At 50.5% G+C, this 19,997-nt stretch overlaps 1 protein-coding gene across 2 annotated transcripts; it reads left to right on the forward strand.

Annotated features, from left to right (window-relative positions):
* Positions 1 to 826: 826 nt before the first annotated feature.
* LOC123070741 (uncharacterized) lies at positions 827 to 2,498 on the forward strand. 2 transcript variants are annotated; one of them, XM_044494055.1, is made up of 2 exons: positions 827 to 977; positions 1,058 to 2,498. In XM_044494055.1, exon 2 carries the CDS (start codon positions 1,309 to 1,311, stop codon positions 2,278 to 2,280), a length of 972 nt encoding a protein of 323 aa, XP_044349990.1. In that variant the 5' UTR covers positions 827 to 977; positions 1,058 to 1,308; the 3' UTR covers positions 2,281 to 2,498. The 2 variants fall into 2 exon arrangements, with proteins under 2 accessions (XP_044349990.1, XP_044349991.1); XM_044494056.1 differs by having other exon boundaries at positions 850 to 977; positions 1,053 to 2,498.
* Positions 2,499 to 19,997: the final 17,499 nt, after the last annotated feature.

Below are 19,997 nucleotides of genomic sequence, written 5' to 3' on the forward strand. Positions count from 1 at the left end.
GGGAAATGTCGGTGCCGAAGGGAGAGTGGGAGCAGGACACAGTAATGTTTTCACTTTCAATTTCAGAAAATTTCAGTACCAATCGAAATCATCAAAATTAAGTGAATTTAGTGATTTTGGTTTGCTTTTTTGCACAAAAGGCCGTAATATTTGCTTGACGTTAATTAATATGGACCACGCTACGCGTCGGCCGCCGAATCTTTTAAAAGCTCGACAATCGTTCGACCTACAGCTATCTAGCATCCAGCATCGTCCTAATCACTGCAACAAGATTTGTGTTGCAGAATTCTTTGCTACAAAGCTTATGTTGCAGTAACCCGTTGCAATATAGGTGATATTGCAGATTTTTTTCTTTGCTATTTTTGCAGCATAGATGTTATTGCGGAAGAAAATTTTACAACACAGATGATGTTGCAGAAAATATTTGTAGCTTTTCTCGTCTTTATCTTTTTACAACATAGGGTGTTGTTACGGAAGATAATTTTGCAACACATGATGTTGCAGAAAAAATTGCGAAAAGAGACACACGCATCACAGGGAGTAGGCGGCGGATCACGCGCGTGCGATCCGCCGGCTGATGGCAAGCGTTTCCCATTAAATATTTGCGTTTTTTGAAGTTATTTTTGAAAAACACTTGAATCAACTCGTAGTTCTGAAATTACTGAAATATTTTAACCGGAAGGTAAATATTTTAGTGACTTTTGAAAATAAAAAAATTCAGTGAATTTAATCGAAATCTGACTGAAAATGAAAACCATGGACACCGTACCGATGGGTAAAATATGAAGAAACTGAGCGAGCCGAAGGCTGGGTCTAACCGAACGCACAAGACCAGCCGGACCTTATCCGAAACCTGCCCACCTTCAAATCGCCGTGGACGACCAAGGAGACGGCGGCCGTGGGCACAGGAGGGGAATCCGCATCCGGGGGGAACAAGAGCAGAGGAATCGGGAAGAGATCCGTGTTGGTGGTAACTGGTAAGCACCACAAAAAAAAATTCGATTTTTCTTGCTTCCCCCGTGATCTAGGTCTGCATCTCCTCATCGTTGAAGTGCAGGAGTTGATAGCCGGATTCCCGGAGGGAGACGAATTCGACCTAGCAGCGGAGTTGGGAGCCCGATTCCAGGTGGGAGACGGCAGAGATCACCAAGAAGGACGACATCAATCGCTATAAATAAAGGGGGCCAAGAACACCCAAGGGCCAAGGCGCAGCCAGAGATCCGGGTGCTGAGTCTTTTTTTGCTTGCTGTTGCTGAATACTAGTGCTAGAAATACTTGAGGAAATTCCTAGCCTGCAGGCTGCAGCAGATGGAAGGCCCCTTCCCATTGCTTGTGCATGATCTTGGGAACCGTACAGATGACTGCCAGACGCGGTTCAGCATCTCCAACCAGGCCGTGAGCACCGCAGCCATCCATGAACTCAAGGACTACAGGTGCTTCGAGTCTCCACAGGGCTGGGTGCTCGCGCTGGAACCTGCTTCCCTGCACACGTTCCTGTGGCGTCCTCAGGACGGCCAGAGGATCAGCCTTCCATCCCCAAAACAAGAATTTCCCAGGAGGTGCAAGTGCCTGCTTTCCGACAAGCCTAGCTCGACATCGTCTTGCACTGTTCTGGTCCTCGATCTTGACCAGCCTAATCTGTTGGTGTGCCGAATCGGAGGAAGCCAATGGGACTCTTACAACTATGAGCTCACCATGTTCCTCGCAGATGACAAGCCCCGGGAGATACATATGGCCAAACTTAAAGGCATTGCTGCTGTTGGGGGCAAGGTCTACTACACGTTCACGGGACACGCCCTTGGAGTAGTGGAGTTCAGCCCTGAGCTCAGCCTCACCGAGTTTGAAGTTCATATGGTTGAACTGCCCGACACCATGCCGTTTACTTCAACTTACTTGGTTGAATCATGTGGTGACCTCTTTATGGTGGTCGTTGTCTTTCTTGGACACAACGTGCACAAAATCGACAAGGTCGACGTGTATAAGATGGACTTCTCGAGGCCGGAATGGTGCAAGGTGGACAGGATTGGTGATAGGGTGTTCCTCTTGGGTGGAGACAGCATCGGAGCTTCCAACTTTGGAGCATCATGTTCGGCCAGTGAACATGGTTTGTCTAGCAACTGTATCTACTTTCTGAACAACATCGCTGCCGAGGAGAATTACCTGCACATTTTCAACCTGGAGAAAGGGACTGAAGAAGTGCAACGTCCTTTTAGACACAAAAATGGTTGCCTGCTGCCACCGCCACGTCCACCGATGTGGCTGTTACCCACAGACGACTGACTTCATGTGCAAGGAAAATTTAGCACTGTACTAGTACTTTTTTTGTTTGTTTGGATACCTGCAATAAAGTGGTGCCTAGCACCTTAGTTCAAGGTTTTGGTGTATTCTCAGTTAGAGAGAGTACATGCTTATTATGCGTCGTAGCATTTGTTTTCGTTGTCACCTCTGAAATGTGAACTGTGTGACGAGAGGAAAACTATTACCATCTGCATTTATCACTGTTTTCTCCAAAGCATTAGATTTTTGTATATATATCATCTGTCAAAACGCCACTGAGATATACACCTCTGTTTTTACAGCAGTAGTACCATACACCTTCATCTTCATTTGAGAGAATCTGATGTACATAATTTATGAAGCAATAAACTTAATTTTTCTGCTATGATCTGATTAATGTTAATGGATTATTTGTGATGAAATACATAGTCGGTGTAGAAACTCTAGATTATCCATGTTGTCTTACGCATGGCTTCTTTTCAGTCTCCACAGCTCCCAAATGGTTGTCCATCTGCCAGACTGTTTGATCTTGTGCGCAAGAACTGGATGGGAATGTCCAACTGAAGACTAATTTGCAAAACCAGCAAGCCTGCAACATGGACAAAATCATCTCAGTGGAAGAAGTGGAATACAATACATCTTATCATTAATACTATCTTGGTTTGATACAGGCAATGAAATTCTGACATTAAGTAACGTAAACATGATTCCAAAATATAGGACATGTGAGCGTTACTGTTAGGAGCTACGGTTCTGCCCGGTCTTGGCCGGAGGCTGTAGGGGAAGGAGGGAGAGGGGCAAGGGCTCGAGCGCGGCAGCCGGCGGCGTGACGCCGTCCTTGCGCGTGGGGCGGCGGCGGAGACAGGAGGCGCCTAGGGTTTTAGGGTTCCGGCTCCTCTGGGAGCCGGGCAATAGAAATAGTCTTATTGCTTAATTCTGAAAATAGTCTTACAAGTCGTATATATAACCACGATATGAAATAAAACTAAGATAACTTGCAGGCTAAGATTGCCCGGTGGGCCTCCTGCGGCCATAGACCTGGCCGGTCATAACATCTCTCCCCACCTGCTCAAACAACTCGTCCTCGAACTGAAAGTCGGGGTAGTGCTGGCGGAACTCATCGCGTTGTTCCCAAGTAGCGTCCTCCTCTGGCAGTCCAGTCCACTGAATCAACACGTACCAGGAGCCGCGTTGCAGCTGAGCCTTCAACGCCTTCTCCGGCTCAGGAAGGAGACGCCCGTCCGTGATCGGGAGAAGTGTCGGTGTGCCGCGGGTGGCTCTCCGCGGAATGGCTTGAGCAGCCCCATATGGAAGACATCATGGATCCGCGCGCCTGCCGGAAGCTGAAGACGGTAAGCCACCTTCCCAATGCGTTCCAGGATAGCAAAGGGACCGGCATAGCGAGGACCAAGCTTCCTCCTCGCGCGTGGGTCCAAGGACTGCGTAGAGCGATGAAGACGCGGCCAGACCCAATCACCCACCACGAACTCCGCCTCGCAATGGTGGCCATCATAGTAATGTTTGGCCAACTGCTGGGCCTGTAGGAGCCGTTGCCGGACTTCCGCGAGCATCTCATCACGGCTCCTCAGAAGAGCACCGGCTGCCTCGGTCCGCGCCAAGGCCGGATCAACCGGAAGGATCGGCGGGGGTGGCCGGCCATACACCACCTCAAAGGACGTAGCACGGAGGACGGAGTGATAAGAGGTGTTGTAGCAGTACTCCGCCCATGAAAGTCAGTCCACCCATGCGCGAGGTCGATCACCTGTAACACAACGCAAATACATGGCAATCACCTTGTTAACGATCTCAGACTGGCCGTCCGTCTGAGGGTGGAAGGCGGTGCTCAGGCGGAGCTTCACGCCCGCCAACCGGAAGAGGTCGCGCCATACGTGTCCCATGAACACGGGGTCCCGATCACTGACGATCGAAGAAGGGAACCCATGGAGCGGACAATGCCATCGAAGAAGGCCCGCGCGACAGACGCCGCTGTATAGGTATGGCCGAGCGCGATGAAGTGAGCATACTTGGAGAAGCGGTCGACCACCGTGAGAATGACAGACTTGCCGCCCACCTTGGGTAGGCCCTCGATGAAGTCCATGGAGATGTCCGCCCAGACCTGGGATGGCACCTCCAAGGGCTGAAGCATGCCAGCCGGCCGTAGAGTCTTCGTTTTGTTGCGCTGGCACGTCACACAAGACCGTACCCAGTCACGGACCAGGGCACGATCACCTGGAATGTAGAAGTCGGCGCGGAGACGATGGAGTGTCTTCTGCACCCCCTCATGGCCCGCCGAGTGGGCGAGGCGCAGCACCTGCCGACGAAGATCGTCGTGCGCCGGAACGAAGACCCTGCGCCCATGGAGGAGCAGGACATCGGCGAGACGCCACGGCTCCTCCAGCTCTCCCGCCGCCAGCTGCTGCTGCAGGAGGAGAGAGTCGGCCGCGGCAGCGGGCGCCCGTCGGATGTCGGCTTAGAGGGCGAAGTAGGGCCCGGTGATGATGCAGAAGGCCACCCCCTCCGCCGCACCGTCGTCCACATCGGCGTCACGCCGAGACAGGGCGTCGGCGACAGTGTTAAGGCGACCCGATCGGTACTCGACGATGAAGTCAAACCCAAAGAGTTTACTGATCCACTAGTGCTGGGGCACCGTCGAGAGCCTCTGATCCAGCATGAACTTGAGGCTGTAATGGTCCGTGCAAATCCGGAAGGAACGACCCCAAAGATAGGGCCGCCAATGGCGCACTGCCTGCACGAACCCAATGAGCTCGCGCTCATAAGCCGCCAGCTTAAGATGGCGTGCAGCAAAGGGGCGGCTGAAGAAGGCGAGGGGTCCATCGCCTTGATGAAGGACTGCACCGAACCCTGCACCGGAGGCGTCGCAGTCGACGGTGAACGGGAGGTCAAAATCAGGCATCTGCAGGACGGGTCCCGTCGTGAGGGCCCCCTTGAGGGCCTCGAACGCTGTAGTGGCCTCCTCATCCCAAGAGAAGGCGTTGCGACGGAGAAGGCGCGTGAGCGGGGCCGCGATGAGGCCAAACTCCCGGATGAACTTCCGGTAGTACCCCGCGAGGCCCAGGAACCCGCAAAGAGCCCGTGGAGACTGCGGAATCGGCCAGGCGGCGACGGCCGCCACCTTGTCGGCGTCCATGGCCACTCCCTCGGCTGAGATGACGTGGCCGATAATGGAGACCGAACCTCGTGGTGAGATCCGATTGGTTGTTGCGGTCCGATCTTTCACGACACTCCACCACCACCAGTAGCAACCTCTCGCCCGCGCACGCGGTGTACACAAAGTAGAGGGTTTGAACCTTGCGGCCCAATACGAGAAAACCAATCTCGACGAAGGTACTCACGTGCAAAAACAATTTTCACGAAGAGAAATCGCAACACAGAGGTTTTCTAAAGATCCCTCCAAAACTTGATACGGGTGTCTACCCTGAAAAACACATCGTGTCTATTTCATAAAAGATAACCTACCTTTACATTCATCCTACTATGGCTATTTATACACGTCAAACTCTTATCTCTAATTAAATTGCCTTTTACATCTCGGCAGATATTCTAATCTAACAACCAGATTAATGTTGGAGGTGGACCCCAGCCCGTATCCTTTAATGAAAGCAAATCACGTAACAGCCTCCAAGTCTTGATAGATTGAGGGACCTTTTTACGTGGAAGTGGCAAGAATAGAAACAAACTCCTTTCTCTGATTTTATTGGCCGAGTGAAATAGATCACATATCCCGTACTTCCATGTATCTACATAGGCTTCATTAACTTTCCAAAAATTGGGGAACGTTGGTGTTTATGTTCCCTTGCCAAACCTTGCCTGATCAAGGTTACATGCATATGTCATGGCTTGATTAGCTCTTCCTCTTGCATGTAATTATTCTCCTTTAATACATGCACGTCTAGGGACTTCTCTTCCTTCTCGTTGGCACACAGATCAAACAAAACAATGTATTGTTTTATTGTAACAGAAAATAATCCATCTAACCCACTGACATGTGTTACTATTTTGCGATCATTAACAACACTAGCATTAGTCACGGCCGTATCATCCTCTCTCCCTTGAAATGAAACCGTCCTCGGTTTTGAATCAATCTCTTCAATTATATTTTTGTTTGCAGTTTGAACGACACATGGAAAATTTTCAGCGTCTTCAACCTTCTCTTTCTGTACTTCAGATGTAGCTTGAGCAATATCCCGCTTCTTGCGGTCAGCCATATACTTCTCTGGTGTGTATAAATCAAGTGGTACATATTGTCCTCCACGAACAAAAGAAAATTCACCAACGGAATGATATGTCAACTGTTGAGGGAGTCCCGGATTAGGGGGTGTCCGGATAGCCGAACTATCATCTTTGGCCGGACTCCTAGACTATGAAGATACAAGATTGAAGACTTCGTCCCGTGTCCGGATGGGACTTTCCTTGGCGTGGAAGGCAAGCTTGGCGATACGGATATGTAGATCTCCTACCTTTGTAACCGACTCTGTGTAACGCTAGCCCTCTCCAGTGTCTATATAAACCGGAGGGTTTTAGTCCGTAGGACGAACAACAATCATACCATAGGCTAGCTTCTAGGGTTTAGCCTCTTTGATCTCGTGGTAGATCTACTCTTGTACTACCCATATCATCAATATTAATCAAGCAGGAGTAGGGTTTTACCTCCATCGAGAGGGCCCGAACCTGGGTAAAAACATCGTGTCCCTTGTCTCCTGTTACCATCCGTCTAAACGCACAGTTCGGGACCCCCTACCCGAGATCCGCCGGTTTTGACACCGACATTGGTGCTTTCATTGAGAATTCCTCTGTGCCATCGCCATCGGGAAGGATGCCTCGTCCCGTCTTTAAAGACGGCAGTTGCTAAAGGAGCTTTGGCCATCGGCCAAACTCTCCGACTAGGCGGTTTTCTTATGACCGCCTGTTCGGCCGCCGCGCCGACGATGACTTCTCGGGTCATCGAAAGCAATCTTCACGTTAACTCGGAACTTCCCGAGCAGCTAGATCCGATGGAGCTCTCCTCCTTAAACAAGCTCTTGGATCGCATCGCCGCCCTGGGAGTCGCTATAGACTACGATCAGATTGGGCCTAAAACCGATCTGAGAGAGATCAACTCTCCCCAGGCTACCCACCACGTTGCTGTGGTAGAGGAACAGTAGGCGACCCTTCTTCTCTATTAAGACTAGCTATGTCCGGATTCCCGACCCCTCCATGCCGGATTCCCGCGGAGGGACGGACGTCGATCAAGTCCTGAACCTAAAGTCAGGCAGTGGGCTGGATTCATTGGACAATATCCAAAAACCCAAGCTTCCAAGTTCGGAAACTTTTCGGCCCCTGAGTCTTAGATTAGACGGGGTTCCAAATTTAATTCCACCCGCCCACCCAAACATAAGCGATCTATCCAGAATCCGGCAAGAGCCCGCTGAAATAGTACACCATTACTAGGCCAGATTCCTCCTGGTTATGGACAGGATAAAGGACTGCCGCGAGGAAGACGCAATTTCACTTTTCTGCAATAATTGCACAGACAAGGGAATCCTAAACGCCATAAGTCATCGTGAAATTACACGCTTTGCCGACTCGGCGTCCATAGTACGAAAGTACTGTGCGATGGAGAGCGCCTGGAAAACCGAAACCAAATTTCGGGATAATCCGGCCCCGAATACAACCCTAGTCCAAAATAAAAGGGTGCATCATTGCCAGGCACCTGGGTTAAATACCAAAAAGCAAAAACCCCCTAAAGGGCACGGAGCCGTACTGGAGGGATGGCTCAATGGACCCTGCAAAATTCATAGTACAGAGGGCGCCACTCCACCTCATAGCCTTCGAGCATGTTGGATACTACGGCAGGTGGCCAAAAGTGGCGAAGAGCTTCTAGCTCCAGAGAACCAGCCCAGCAACACCAGTACGGTATTAACAGTCTTCGAGACTTTCGCATCAAATAATATGCGGAAACGAACACTCCGCAGCCTTGCCGAAGTCTACCAAGTAGCAACAATAAATCCATGGAGTGACACGGCTATTATCTTTAACGCCAGTGACGAACCTAAATTCCGAATAGCCCGAGCACCAGCCGCATTGGTCCTCCGTCCAATAGTGGACGGCTTTCGCCTTACCAAGGTACTCATGGATGGCGGCAGCGGATTAAACCTCATTTACGAGGAAACCCATTGAAAAATGGAAATAGACTGGAGCCGCATTGAGCGAAGCAGCACAACCTTTAGAGGAATAATCCCTAGTCGGGAAGCATGCTGCACAGGAAAAATTACACTAGATGTGGTGTTCGGCTCGCCGGACAATTACAGGTCCGAGGAGGTCACGTTCCAAGTGGCCCCGTTCAGCAGCAAATATCACGCTTTATACATAGCACTCTACGCCGAAAATAAGACAGCCGCACTAGCCCTTGAGGCACTATCCGAAGCCCTAGCGGCCGAGGAACTCACTGCACTGCGCTTCACGGTGAACAGGGACGATGTGATACTCGATAAGAGATCCAAGTCCACCTCTTTTAAGCCAGCGGACGAGATAGTCAAATTCCAAGTCCATCCAACGGACCCTACAAAGACGGCATCCATTGGGGCACATTTAAACCCTGATGTAGACGCCGCACTACGAGGATTCCTACGGGAAAATTGGGACATCTTCGCCTGGCACCCCTCAGACATGCCAGGAATCCCACGCCGGTTGGCCGAGCATAGCCTAAATATCCTAAAAGGATTCAAGCCAGTCAAACAGGCTCTTCGGCGATTTTCCGAACCCAACAGACAGGCAATGGGAGAGGAGCTAGCCAAACTATTGGAAGCCGAATTCATCAGAGATATAAAACATCCGGACTGGCTAGCAAACCTGGTGATGGTACCAAAGATGGATAAATCCTGGCGCCTATGTGTTGACTTCAAGGACCTTAACAAGGCTTGCCCAAAGGATCCCTTCCCCCTCCCCCGCATCGATCAAATTATCGAGGCTACCGCAGGGCACGATTCATTGTGCTTCCTCGACGCATACTCCGGCTACCACCAAATCAAGATGGCGGAGCCAGACCAAGCCGCAACGGCATTCATCACTCCATATGGCCCATTTTGCTTTAACACAATGCCCTTCGGGCTCAAAAACGCCGGCGCAACATATCAGCGCATGATTCAGACATGTTTGGCAAACCAGATCGGCAAAACAGTGGAGGCATACGTAGATGATGTGGTCGTCAAATCCAAGCATGTCGAAACTCTAGTAGACGACTTGAGGCTCACATTCGACAATCTCCGAGCATATGACATTAAGCTCAACTCGGAAAAATGCGTTTTCGGCGTACCAGCCGGAAAGCTCTTGGGCTTCATTGTATCCGATAGAGGAATTGAAGCAAACCCAGCCAAAATCCGAGCTCTGTCACAATTGGATATCCCAAAAGACCTCAAACAAATACAAAAATTGACTGGATGCGTGGCGGCTCTAAGCCGCTTTATCTCCCGCTTAGGAGAAAAGGCATTACCCCTTTATCGCCTCCTGCGGTGCACCGAACACTTCGAGTGGACGGATGCCGCCACGGCCGGACTCGAAGAAATCAAAGCCATATTGGCAACAAATCTGGTCCTGGCCGCGCCCAACATGGGCGAACCAATGCTATTATACATCACGGCAACCCATAAAGTTGTAAGCGCGGTGCTCATTGTCGAACGAGAAACGGATGGACACAAGTTCCCTCTCCAAAAACCAGTTTACTAGGTGTCCACTGTCCTAACTCCATGCAAGTCACGGTACCCGCACTATCAAAATATAGCATACGCGGTGTTCATGGCATCCCGGAAGCTGCGACACTACTTCTAAGAGTGTTAGATAACAGTAGCCTCCAAAGTACCTCCTAATGACATTATAAACAACCGCGACGCAACGGGCTGGATTGCCAAATGGGCCATCGAGATCCTCCCGTTCGACATAACCTATAAACAACGGCGACCTATCAAGTCGTAAGTTTTGGCTGACTTCGTCGCCGAATGGACTGAAGCCGAACTCCCTAAAGAGTACGGCGCATACTCCAATTGGATCATGCACTTCGACGGATCCAAAATGTTGGCCGGCCTGGGGGCTGGCGTCGTCCTGACGTCCCCAACCGGAGACACAGTCCAATACATACTCCAGATAATGTACACGGACTCCAACAACGCAGCCGAATATGAGGCCCTTCTACATGGCCTCCGGATGGCGGTCTCCATGGGCATTAAACGCCTAGAGGTGCGCGGGGATTCGAACCTCGCGATATCCCAAATAAATGGAGACTTTGACGCCAAGGATCCGAAAATGGCAGCTTACCGTAACGACGTCCTAAAAATGTCAGCTCGGTTTGAAGGGCTCGAATTTCACCATATAGCCCGTGATAATAACCAGGAGGCGGACGTATTGGCACGCATCGGCGCAAAGCGCGGTGCCGTCCCTCCCAACATCTTCCTGGAATGGCTTTTCAAGCCATCCGTACTATGGGAATGGGAGTCCGGAAACAACAATCTGGACCCAACCGCACCGCCCGACACCGAACATTTTGACACAATCGGTGGTTCTGCCAATGAAATAACACCTTCAGCCCACGAAATAATGGCAGTCATTGCCCCGTGGACCGAACCATTCCTAGCCTACTTAACTAGGCGGGAACTTCCCGAGGACCAAAACGAGGCCTGCTGCATAGTACGGCGATCTAAAGCCTATAAGGTCCATGAGGGAGAGCTTTATAAGAAAAGCACAACCGGAGTCCTTCAAAGGTGTATCTCCGAAGAGGAAGGGTGAAATCTTCTGGCTGGAATTCATGCCGAACTCGGTGGGCACCATGCCGCAACCTGGGCCCTTGTAGGCAAGGCCTTCCGTACAGGATTTTATTGGCCAACGGCCCGGGCAGACGCTCAGGACTTAGTCCAACGATGCATCGGTTGCCAGCTCTTTGCTAATCAAAGCCACATGCCACCCACCGCCCTGAAAACTATACCCATCACCTGGCCGTTTGCGGTCTGGGGGCTTGACATGGTTGGACCCCTTAAAGGAGGAACCCACAAGCAAAAATACCTATTGGTCATGGTGGATAAATTCACCAAATGGATAGAGGCCAAGCCAGTTAAGACGGCCGAATCCGGACCCGTCATAGACTTCATATCAGAGGTAGTACACTGTTACGGCGTCCCCCATAGCATCATCACTGATAACGGCACGAACTTCACGGCCGACGAGGTTAAACTCTGGTGCAAAAACATGGGCATCAAGCTCGACTACGCTTCAGTCTATCACCCTCAAACTAACGGTCAAGTCGAGTGAGCAAATGGTCTAATCATGAGCGGCATTAAACCCAGACTAGTGCGGTCCCTCAAGGAATCTAACACGCACTGGGTAGAGGAGCTCGACTCCGTACTCTGGGGGCTGCGGACCATGCCGAATCGCACTACCGGATTCACACCAGTTTTTATGGTATACGGCGCAGAGGCAATTTTGCCCTGCGACATAATTCATGACTCACCTCACGTGCGCATGTACGAAGAAAGAGAAGCTGAGCTGGATCGGCAGGACAGTTTGGACGCCTTAGAGGAGGAGCGCGACGTGGCAAAAGCTCGTTCCGCATTCTATCAACAGCAGGCCCGAAGATATCAAAGCAGAGAAGTACGGGCCAAAACTTACAATGTTGGCGAACTAGTTCTATGCCTGCCGGACAAGAAAAAGGACAAACTCAAGCCCAAATGGGAAGGTCCCTTCATCATCGACCAAGTCCTGACCGGCGGAGCGTACCGTCTGTGAAACGCATCGGATAACCGACTTGAGCCGAACCCATGGAACGCAGCCCGTCTCCGAAGATTCTACGCCTAGCGCCGGACTCTGAGTTCGTCTCCTTCCTCCATCTACATTTTATACTTTAGCTGTCTTTTATTTCTCTCCTTCTCCCTCCTTTTTTCTTAAAGCCTTTGGAGGCTCGTCTGCGCATTGTTCACACACATTTGACGTGCTACTCGCGCTCATTATACCTGGGGGCTTCTTTAATAGAAGCTTATTTATACGGGCTTTAGGCCCAACACATGTGTCACACTTCCACATGTACCTTTTATTCACCATTATATGCATCGATACGACTTAAGTTTTGGCCAAGCTGGGTTGCCTGGCTCCTGTAATTACCCCTACGTTCCCGATTGTTCGGCTAGGTGGTAAAGGGAGCACGTCTGCGATTGTTACTGCCGGGTCAGCCGGATGTGTACCTCGGACTGGGTGAAGCCGAAAGCTAGCGTTCTTAAGGGAATATTCGGTCTGTGAACTAAAAGACGATTTCTTACCTATTTATTTATCTGCCCCCAGATGCTTTCCTGCTTTTTTCGCAGTCCAGACATGCACTTTAGGGCATGCCTCCCAGGGAAAGGAACCCCTAACGAAACTATTCTCCCTGGAAGATGTTTCTTACTAACCATGTAATATAACATAACTAGTTGGGCACTTGTCTGATAAAGCACTAATGACCCCTACGCCTAGTCTCCACGCATGCCCCGGTTTTTTATATAACCGCGAGGGTATTCGGACACACTCCGGACTGTCGGGTCCCGAGGTTGAAGCGAAAAGGTCCGCTACGACAAACGATCTACAATCCGGCTAGAAGGCATTTTACATGTCATTTTAAATTTCATAGTCAAATTGACTGATTGTATTCCTCTTCAATACCATCTAAGAGGCTGTCTAGTTTACAGTCCCGCTGGGAATACTTTGCGGTCAATTCTACTTGGCCGTACACTAAGCTCACAGGGATCTCCTTCCCATCAAGCCCCACAGGTCCGACCTCGGCCATGTGGTTTGGGTCAGCCTTCGTGTACCGCGTCTTCACCATGGCCCAGGCCTCCCTGGCGCCTTGACGGCAGGCCGATATCTTCCATAGCCGGAAGCGCCGCCGTGCTCCCTGAAGCTTCTCTGCAAGCTCTCCAAGGCCTTCGGGTAGGGAGATGGATGGCCACAAGGCCTGGGCGACGCCTCTCATCACCTGCCGAACTCGTTCGTGCAGTTGCAGCAGCTCAGGAAGTAGGTCACCCATTGAACCGGGCATTTCCTCTGCAGGACGACCTGTGAGCATACCTATAGACATATTTCTGTTAGTCGACTTCCTCGCCGAACTCTTTTTTAAGGTTCATTCAAGCACTTACTGAAAATGCCGCGACGAAGCCGCCGATTCTCCTTAACGGAGTCAGACAGCTGGGCACGAACATCTTTTAGTTCCTCGCCCAGCTGAGTGTTGGCATCTTGGAGGTTATTCTTCTCTTGCCGCACCCTTGTAAGCACATTCTCGCCGGCTTTTAATAGGCGCAGGAGCTGTTGCTTGTCCGGATCTACCCCGGCGCCATCTGCAATGTTATTGTCAGACTTACACACACGCCGCACTTTGCAAACTACTTCTCTTTTAAAGCGTATATTACCAGAGGGGGTCTCTGTGGCTCCCCCTATGGCGGCTAGTGCGGCCTCAAGTTGGGCCTTCACAAACTACTTCTCTTTTAAAGCGTATATTACCAGAGGGGGTCTCTATGGCTCCCCCTGTGGCGGCTAGTGCGACCTCAAGTTGGGCCTTGCACTCTTGAAGCTCCTGGGACAGTTGGGTATTCTTTTCTGTAAGATCCTACATAACAAATGATCCTTAAATCAGTTATTCTAACTATTTTAAGTCTCGGGGGCTACTGGCATATATAACTGTCAAAATTCCTCACCCGTATGTCTTTCACATACTGCTCTGTGGCTCTAGCTAGACCATCTTGAGCGGCACAGAGGTGCGCATCTCCCGAATTAAAGGCATTCAATGCCTCTTGGGAGAAACATGCGTCACGAAGAATTGTCCGGCGGCGCCTATGATTCATGGCGCTCTCCACCTCAGATTTGGTGGTGGAAAATCTGTCGGCATCCTCCGTTGGAGGAGCATCCAACACGCGCCTTGTGTTCGCCTCCCTTTCCGGACCTGGCTTTGGAGCTTGGCTGGCGGAGGCTCGATTGGCAACCTCTCCGGACACAGTCCGGCGAGCGCTCTTTTTCCTGAAAAAATCACGAGCATTAGTATGCCTTCCAGGAATCTTTCCTTGAAACACGGTGGCGCGCCATACCATTGCAGCGACGTCTCAATCCGCACCACACTTCTTTTCTGCCTGCAGGGCCGAGCTGCCCCTTGTTGGCCAGCCGCCGCGGGCTCGGCTTCCCGCCTCAAAGGCACCTCCTGTAGAACACTATTGGTATGCAGTGATCAGAAATAAGCACGGATGGGTCATGGTATCAGGACTTCGGTCACAGTTACCTGGGAAGCTGGAAATATTCCGGGGTAGTCAGCCGTAATGGCGACCAAAGCATTGTCGATGCTAAGTTGGTGGAACACCCCATCGTTTAGCTCCACCTTTGTGTCCGGATCCTCTTTGGAAGCCGGATCGAGGGACCATTCCGGATCCTCGGGTTGTGGAAGCGGGCTGTGTATATCCTCTACGGCCCGGCGCAGTTCCTGCGTCGAAATCACAAAATGACATACTTAACCATGGGAATGGGGATCGGATAGGCAAAAAGAAATGCCCGCTTACCCAGCTTCGAGGATTGTTCATAGAAAATCCGTTCAGTGGACTAACACGGAGAAAATCCTCCTTTTCCCCTTTGTACAGGCCGGACAAGATCTTCACCAGATCGGCGACTGATCCCGGCCCCTTACGGCCATGGCGGGTGGCATCATCCTCCCCGTTGAAATCCCACATGGGGTGGCCCCTATACTGGAGCGGCTGCACCCCCCGCATAATGCATGTGGCCATGACTCCGATCATAGTCAGGCCGGAATGAGCTAATAACCTTATTCGGCTCATCAGGTAGAGGACATCCCTGTCATTCTCCCTCTGGGGGCTCCGCGGGCGCCAGCTCAGGCGCTTCTTCTAAGGAGCATTACTGAACTCCGGGAGGCCGATCCGAACAGGATCTGGCAGCGGGACGTCTTCGATATAAAACCATTACGAAGGCCAGTCTTCGGATGCCTTCTTTGGGGTTCCGGATAGATATCCGGTCCCGGTGATGCGCCATAGTTCGGCTCCGTCCACTTGATATATTGACCCCTCATGAGAACGGGGTACGAGGCAGAATAACCTCTTCCACAGTGCAAAATGAGCCTCGACGCCCAAGAACAGTTCGCAAAGGGCCACGAAGCCCGCGATGTGCAGAATGGAGGCAGGCGTAAGGTGGTGCAGCTGGAGGCCGTAGAACTCCAGTAGCCCCCGGAGAAACGGATGTATTGGAAATCCGAGTCCTCTTATCAGATAAGGGACAAAGCATACCCGCTCTCCTTTGGAGGGATCGGGGACGCTCTCCGCCTGCTTTCCGCCCTTATAGATGGCGAGTCCGGCTCGAACCGGAACCATGAAGGCTGGGGGAAGAAATCCCTTGGTTTGGAGCATCGCTAGCTCACTGTGCGGGACCAAGCATCTCTCCCAATCTCCAGGCTGAGGGCTGGGAGCGCGAGAGGAGGAGCCGCGTCGACTGTCCATGATCGAATGGATTTTTGTCAGAGGCGCTCCGATGAATGCTCGCGGAGGGAGGATGGTGTGATTCGGATCTAGATCCTCGTCTCTTTTTATAGGCGGCTCATTTGCGCAGCTAGGGGGGAAAGTGTAAAAATACCCTGGCTTTTCGCATTCGTTCGACACGTGGAAGATGGCCATTATTGGGCGTGGAAGCCAAGGAGCGCAGCATTTATAAGAAGTCGAACACTATTCGACAAGTATATGGAATTTGGAGAAGAACCCGCCTCGCAATGCCGAAGACAATTTACGCGCCGGACTCATCGTCATTGAAGCCTGGTTCGGGGGCTACTGAGGGAGTCCCGGATTAGGGGGTGTCCGGATAGCCGAACTATCATCTTTGGCCGGACTCCTAGACTATGAAGATACAAGATTGAAGACTTCGTCCCGTGTCCGTATGGGACTTTCCTTGGCGTGGAAGGCAAGCTTGGCGATACGGATATGTAGATCTCCTACCTTTGTAACCGGCTCTGTGTAACCCTAGCCCTCTCCGATGTCTATATAAACCGGAGGGTTTTAGTCCGTAGGACGAACAATAATCATACCATAGGCTATCTTCTAGGGTTTAGCCTCTTTGATATCGTGGTAGATCTACTCTTGTACTACCCATATCATCAATATTAATCAAGCAGGAGTAGGGTTTTACCTCCATCGAGAGGGCCCGAACCTGGGTAAAAACATCGTGTCCCTTGTCTCCTGTTACCATCCGCCTAGACGCACAATTCAGAACCCCCTACCCGAGATCCGCCGGTTTTGACACCGACAACTGTCTTTTATCTGTCCATGGTTTTCCTAACAGTATTGAACACGTGTGCATGTGCGTAGGAAGGACATCACACATGACCAAATCACCATGTCCACATACAGTAAACCGTACCTCGACGCGATGCTTGATCTTGACAAACTTGTCCTTCCACCAAAGCTCGTATGGTTCTGGATGTTCAGTCAAAGAGAGGTTCAAGGCATCAATCATAGTCTGACACACTAAGTTCATCCCAGAATAGCAATTCATAAATGTTGCACAACTCGCCGTCCCTACACGCACACACGTAAAGCATTGGTACAACGGCAAAGCATGCAATGGATCCTTCTCCACCGCCATCATCATTTGCAAGCTACAATCTTTTCTCATTATAAAAAAAAATCTTCAATAGTAACTTGAAGAAAAATATTGTGTCGTGAACAACCTTTGCTCTAAATACCACATGATGAAGACCAAACCTTGTGGTGAGATCCGATCGGTTGTTGCGGTCCGATCTTTCACGACACTCCACCACCACCAGTAGCAACCTCTCGCCCGCGCACGCGATGTACACGAAGTAGACGGTTTGAACCTTGCGGCCCAGCACGAGAAAACCAATCTCGACGAAGGTACTCACGCGCAAAAACAATTTCTACGAAGAGAAATCGCAACACAGAGGTTTTTTAAAGGTCCCTCCAAAACTTGATACGGGTGTCTACCCTGAAAAACACATCGTGTCTATTTCATAAAAGATAACCTACCTTTACATTCATCCTACTATGGCTATTTATACTAGTATAGCCGACCCTTTTAACTTGACCAACAAACAATAAAACTAGCATATGTAGACACGTCAAACTCTTATCTCTAATTAAATTGCCTTTTACATCTCGGCAGATATTCTAATCTAACAACCAGATTAATGTTGGAGGTGGACCCCAGCCCGTATCCTTTAATGAAAGAAAATCACGTAACAGCCTCCAAGTCTTGATAGATTGAGGGACATTTTTACGTGGAAGTGGCAAGAATAGAAACAAATTCCTTTCTCTGATTTTATTGGCCGAGTGAAATAGATCACATATCCCGTACTTCCATGTATCTACATAGGCTTCATTAACTTTCCAAAAATTGGAGAACGTTGGTGTTTCTATTCCCTTGCCAAACCTTGCCTGATCAAGGTTACATGCATATGTCATGGCTTGATTTAGCTCTTCCTCTTGCATGTAATTATTCTCCTTTAATACATGCACGTCCAGGGACTTCTCTTCCTTCTCGTTGGCACACAGATCAAACAAAACAATGTATTGTTTTATTGTAAAAGAAAATAATCCATCTAACCCACTGACATGCGTTACTATTTTGCGATCATTAACAACACTAGCATTAGTCACAGCCGTATCAGCCGAGGTAAGCGACAGAAGGCGTCCCGAACGAGCACTTCGAGCGCTTAAGATGAAGATGATGCGCCCGAAGCTCGTTGAAGACGATAGCCACATGCTGGAGGTGCTCTGCCCAAGAGGCATTGTAGATAAGAATGTCATCAAAGAAAACGAGCACAAACCGACGCAAGTAGGGTCGTAGGACATCATTCATCAAAGCCTAAAAGGTCGCCGGGGCGTTGGAGGGGCCAAAGGGCATCACCAAGAACTCAAAGTGGCCACGGTGAGTCCGAAACACCGTCTTGGCGATGTCTTCCGGGTGCATGCGCACTTGATGATACCCTGACCGGAGATCCAGCTTGGTGAAGAAGCGCGCCCCATGCAGCTCATCGACCACCGGGATAGGAAACTTGTCCTTCAATGTGAGAACATTAAGGGCGCGGTAGTCGATGCAAAAACGCCACGTGCCATCCGAGTTGCGAACAAGGAGGACCGGCGCTGTGAATGGTGACGTGGAGATGCGGATGATGCCTGCGGCAAGCATGAGGGCACACTGCTGCTCCAACTCATCCTTCTGCAGCTGAGGATACCGGTAAGGTCGTACGGCAACAGGGGCTGATCCCGGAAGGAGGTGAATTTGGTGGTCGTAGATCCGGGCCGGCGGCAGGCCCTGCGGCTCATCAAAGAGATCCCGATGCTGCTGCAGGAGGTCATCCAAGAGCAGATGCTCGGCCTCGGCGGTGGTCGCGGCTAGCTGAAGTGGTGGGGCGGGCGCGGCACCCCCAATGCCGTCCCACTGAATGTGGAGACCCAACCACCAGAAGGTCATCGTCAGTGTGTTGAAGTCCCAGAGAATGGGACCCAACGTGCGCAAGAAGTCGACGCCGAGGATGAAGTCGAAGCAACCCAAGTCGATGCTAGCGCAGGTCATGGTGAAGTGCTCGTCGCCGATAGTGATGGGCACGTCACGGGTGAGCCCGTGGCAGCGTAGACGATCGCCATTAGCGATAGTGACCCGCAACTGCTCCCCGCCGGTCGGCTGTAGTGCAAGGCGCCGCATGTGAAAGTGCGTTATGTCGACTAGAGGGGGGGTGAATAGGCGATTTTTATGAATTCTTCACTGAGGAATTTGCCGGTGAGGAAATTCCTTAGCGAAGAACTATTAGCAGCTGAATAAGTACTCAGAAATAAGCATAACAGAATACAAGCATGGTCATCATGATGAATTGAAGACTAGCACAGGATAACACAAGATGAAGACAAACAGACTGAAGAAATTGAACTGAGGAAATTGAGAAAGTATTCAGTCAAAGTCTTCAAACACAGATATGAACAAACACTCAATACAGTAATGAGGAAATGAAAGGGTTGAGGAAATAGAACCAGTAGGTTGGTGAAGACAATGATTTGGTAAACCAGTTCCAACTGATGTCTCAGTTGTACGTCTGGTTGGAGCGGCTGAGTATTTAAACTCGAGGACACGCAGTCCCGGACACCCAGTCTCTGAGCATGCAGCTCAGGACACCCAGTCCTCACTGTATTCTCCTTGAACTAAGATCACACAGATCCCGTCCAATCACTCGTGGTAAGTCTTCAGGCAACTTCCAAACCTTCACAGACTTGGTCACTCGGCGATCCACAATTCCTCTTGGATGCTCTAGACCTTGACGCCTAACCGTCTGGAAGAAGCACAGTCTTCAAAGGTAACAAGCGTCGGATCCACGCAGGATCAATTTCTTCAGTGATGCTCAATCACTTTGGGGTTTGTAGGTGTTTGGGTTTGGGATTTTCCTCACTTGATGATTTTCGCTCAAAGTCCTCAAAGGATGGGTTGCTCTCAAATGACAAGTGTCAAGTTCGCTCGGAGCAGCCAACCAACTAGTGGTTGTAGGGGGCGGCTATTTATAGCCTAGGGAGCAGCCCGACATGATAAGACATAAATGCCCCTCAATGATATGACCGTTAGGTGGATAAGATATTTTGGGACAGCTGGCGCGCAGCACATCAACGGTCGGAAATTTGACTCTCAAATTCCTCAGGGCTATCATGTTCTTCACTGTGTAGGTAATT

Source organism: Triticum aestivum, chromosome 3B (genome assembly GCF_018294505.1).
Source record: "Triticum aestivum cultivar Chinese Spring chromosome 3B, IWGSC CS RefSeq v2.1, whole genome shotgun sequence".
In the NCBI taxonomy this organism is placed as follows: Eukaryota; Viridiplantae; Streptophyta; class Magnoliopsida; order Poales; family Poaceae; genus Triticum; species Triticum aestivum.

Excerpts from the sequence above, each read along its gene's own strand:
- LOC123070741 (XM_044494055.1), top strand. The coding sequence starts at position 1,309 with ATGGAAGGCCCCTTCCCATTGCTTGTGCATGATCTTGGGAACCGTACA.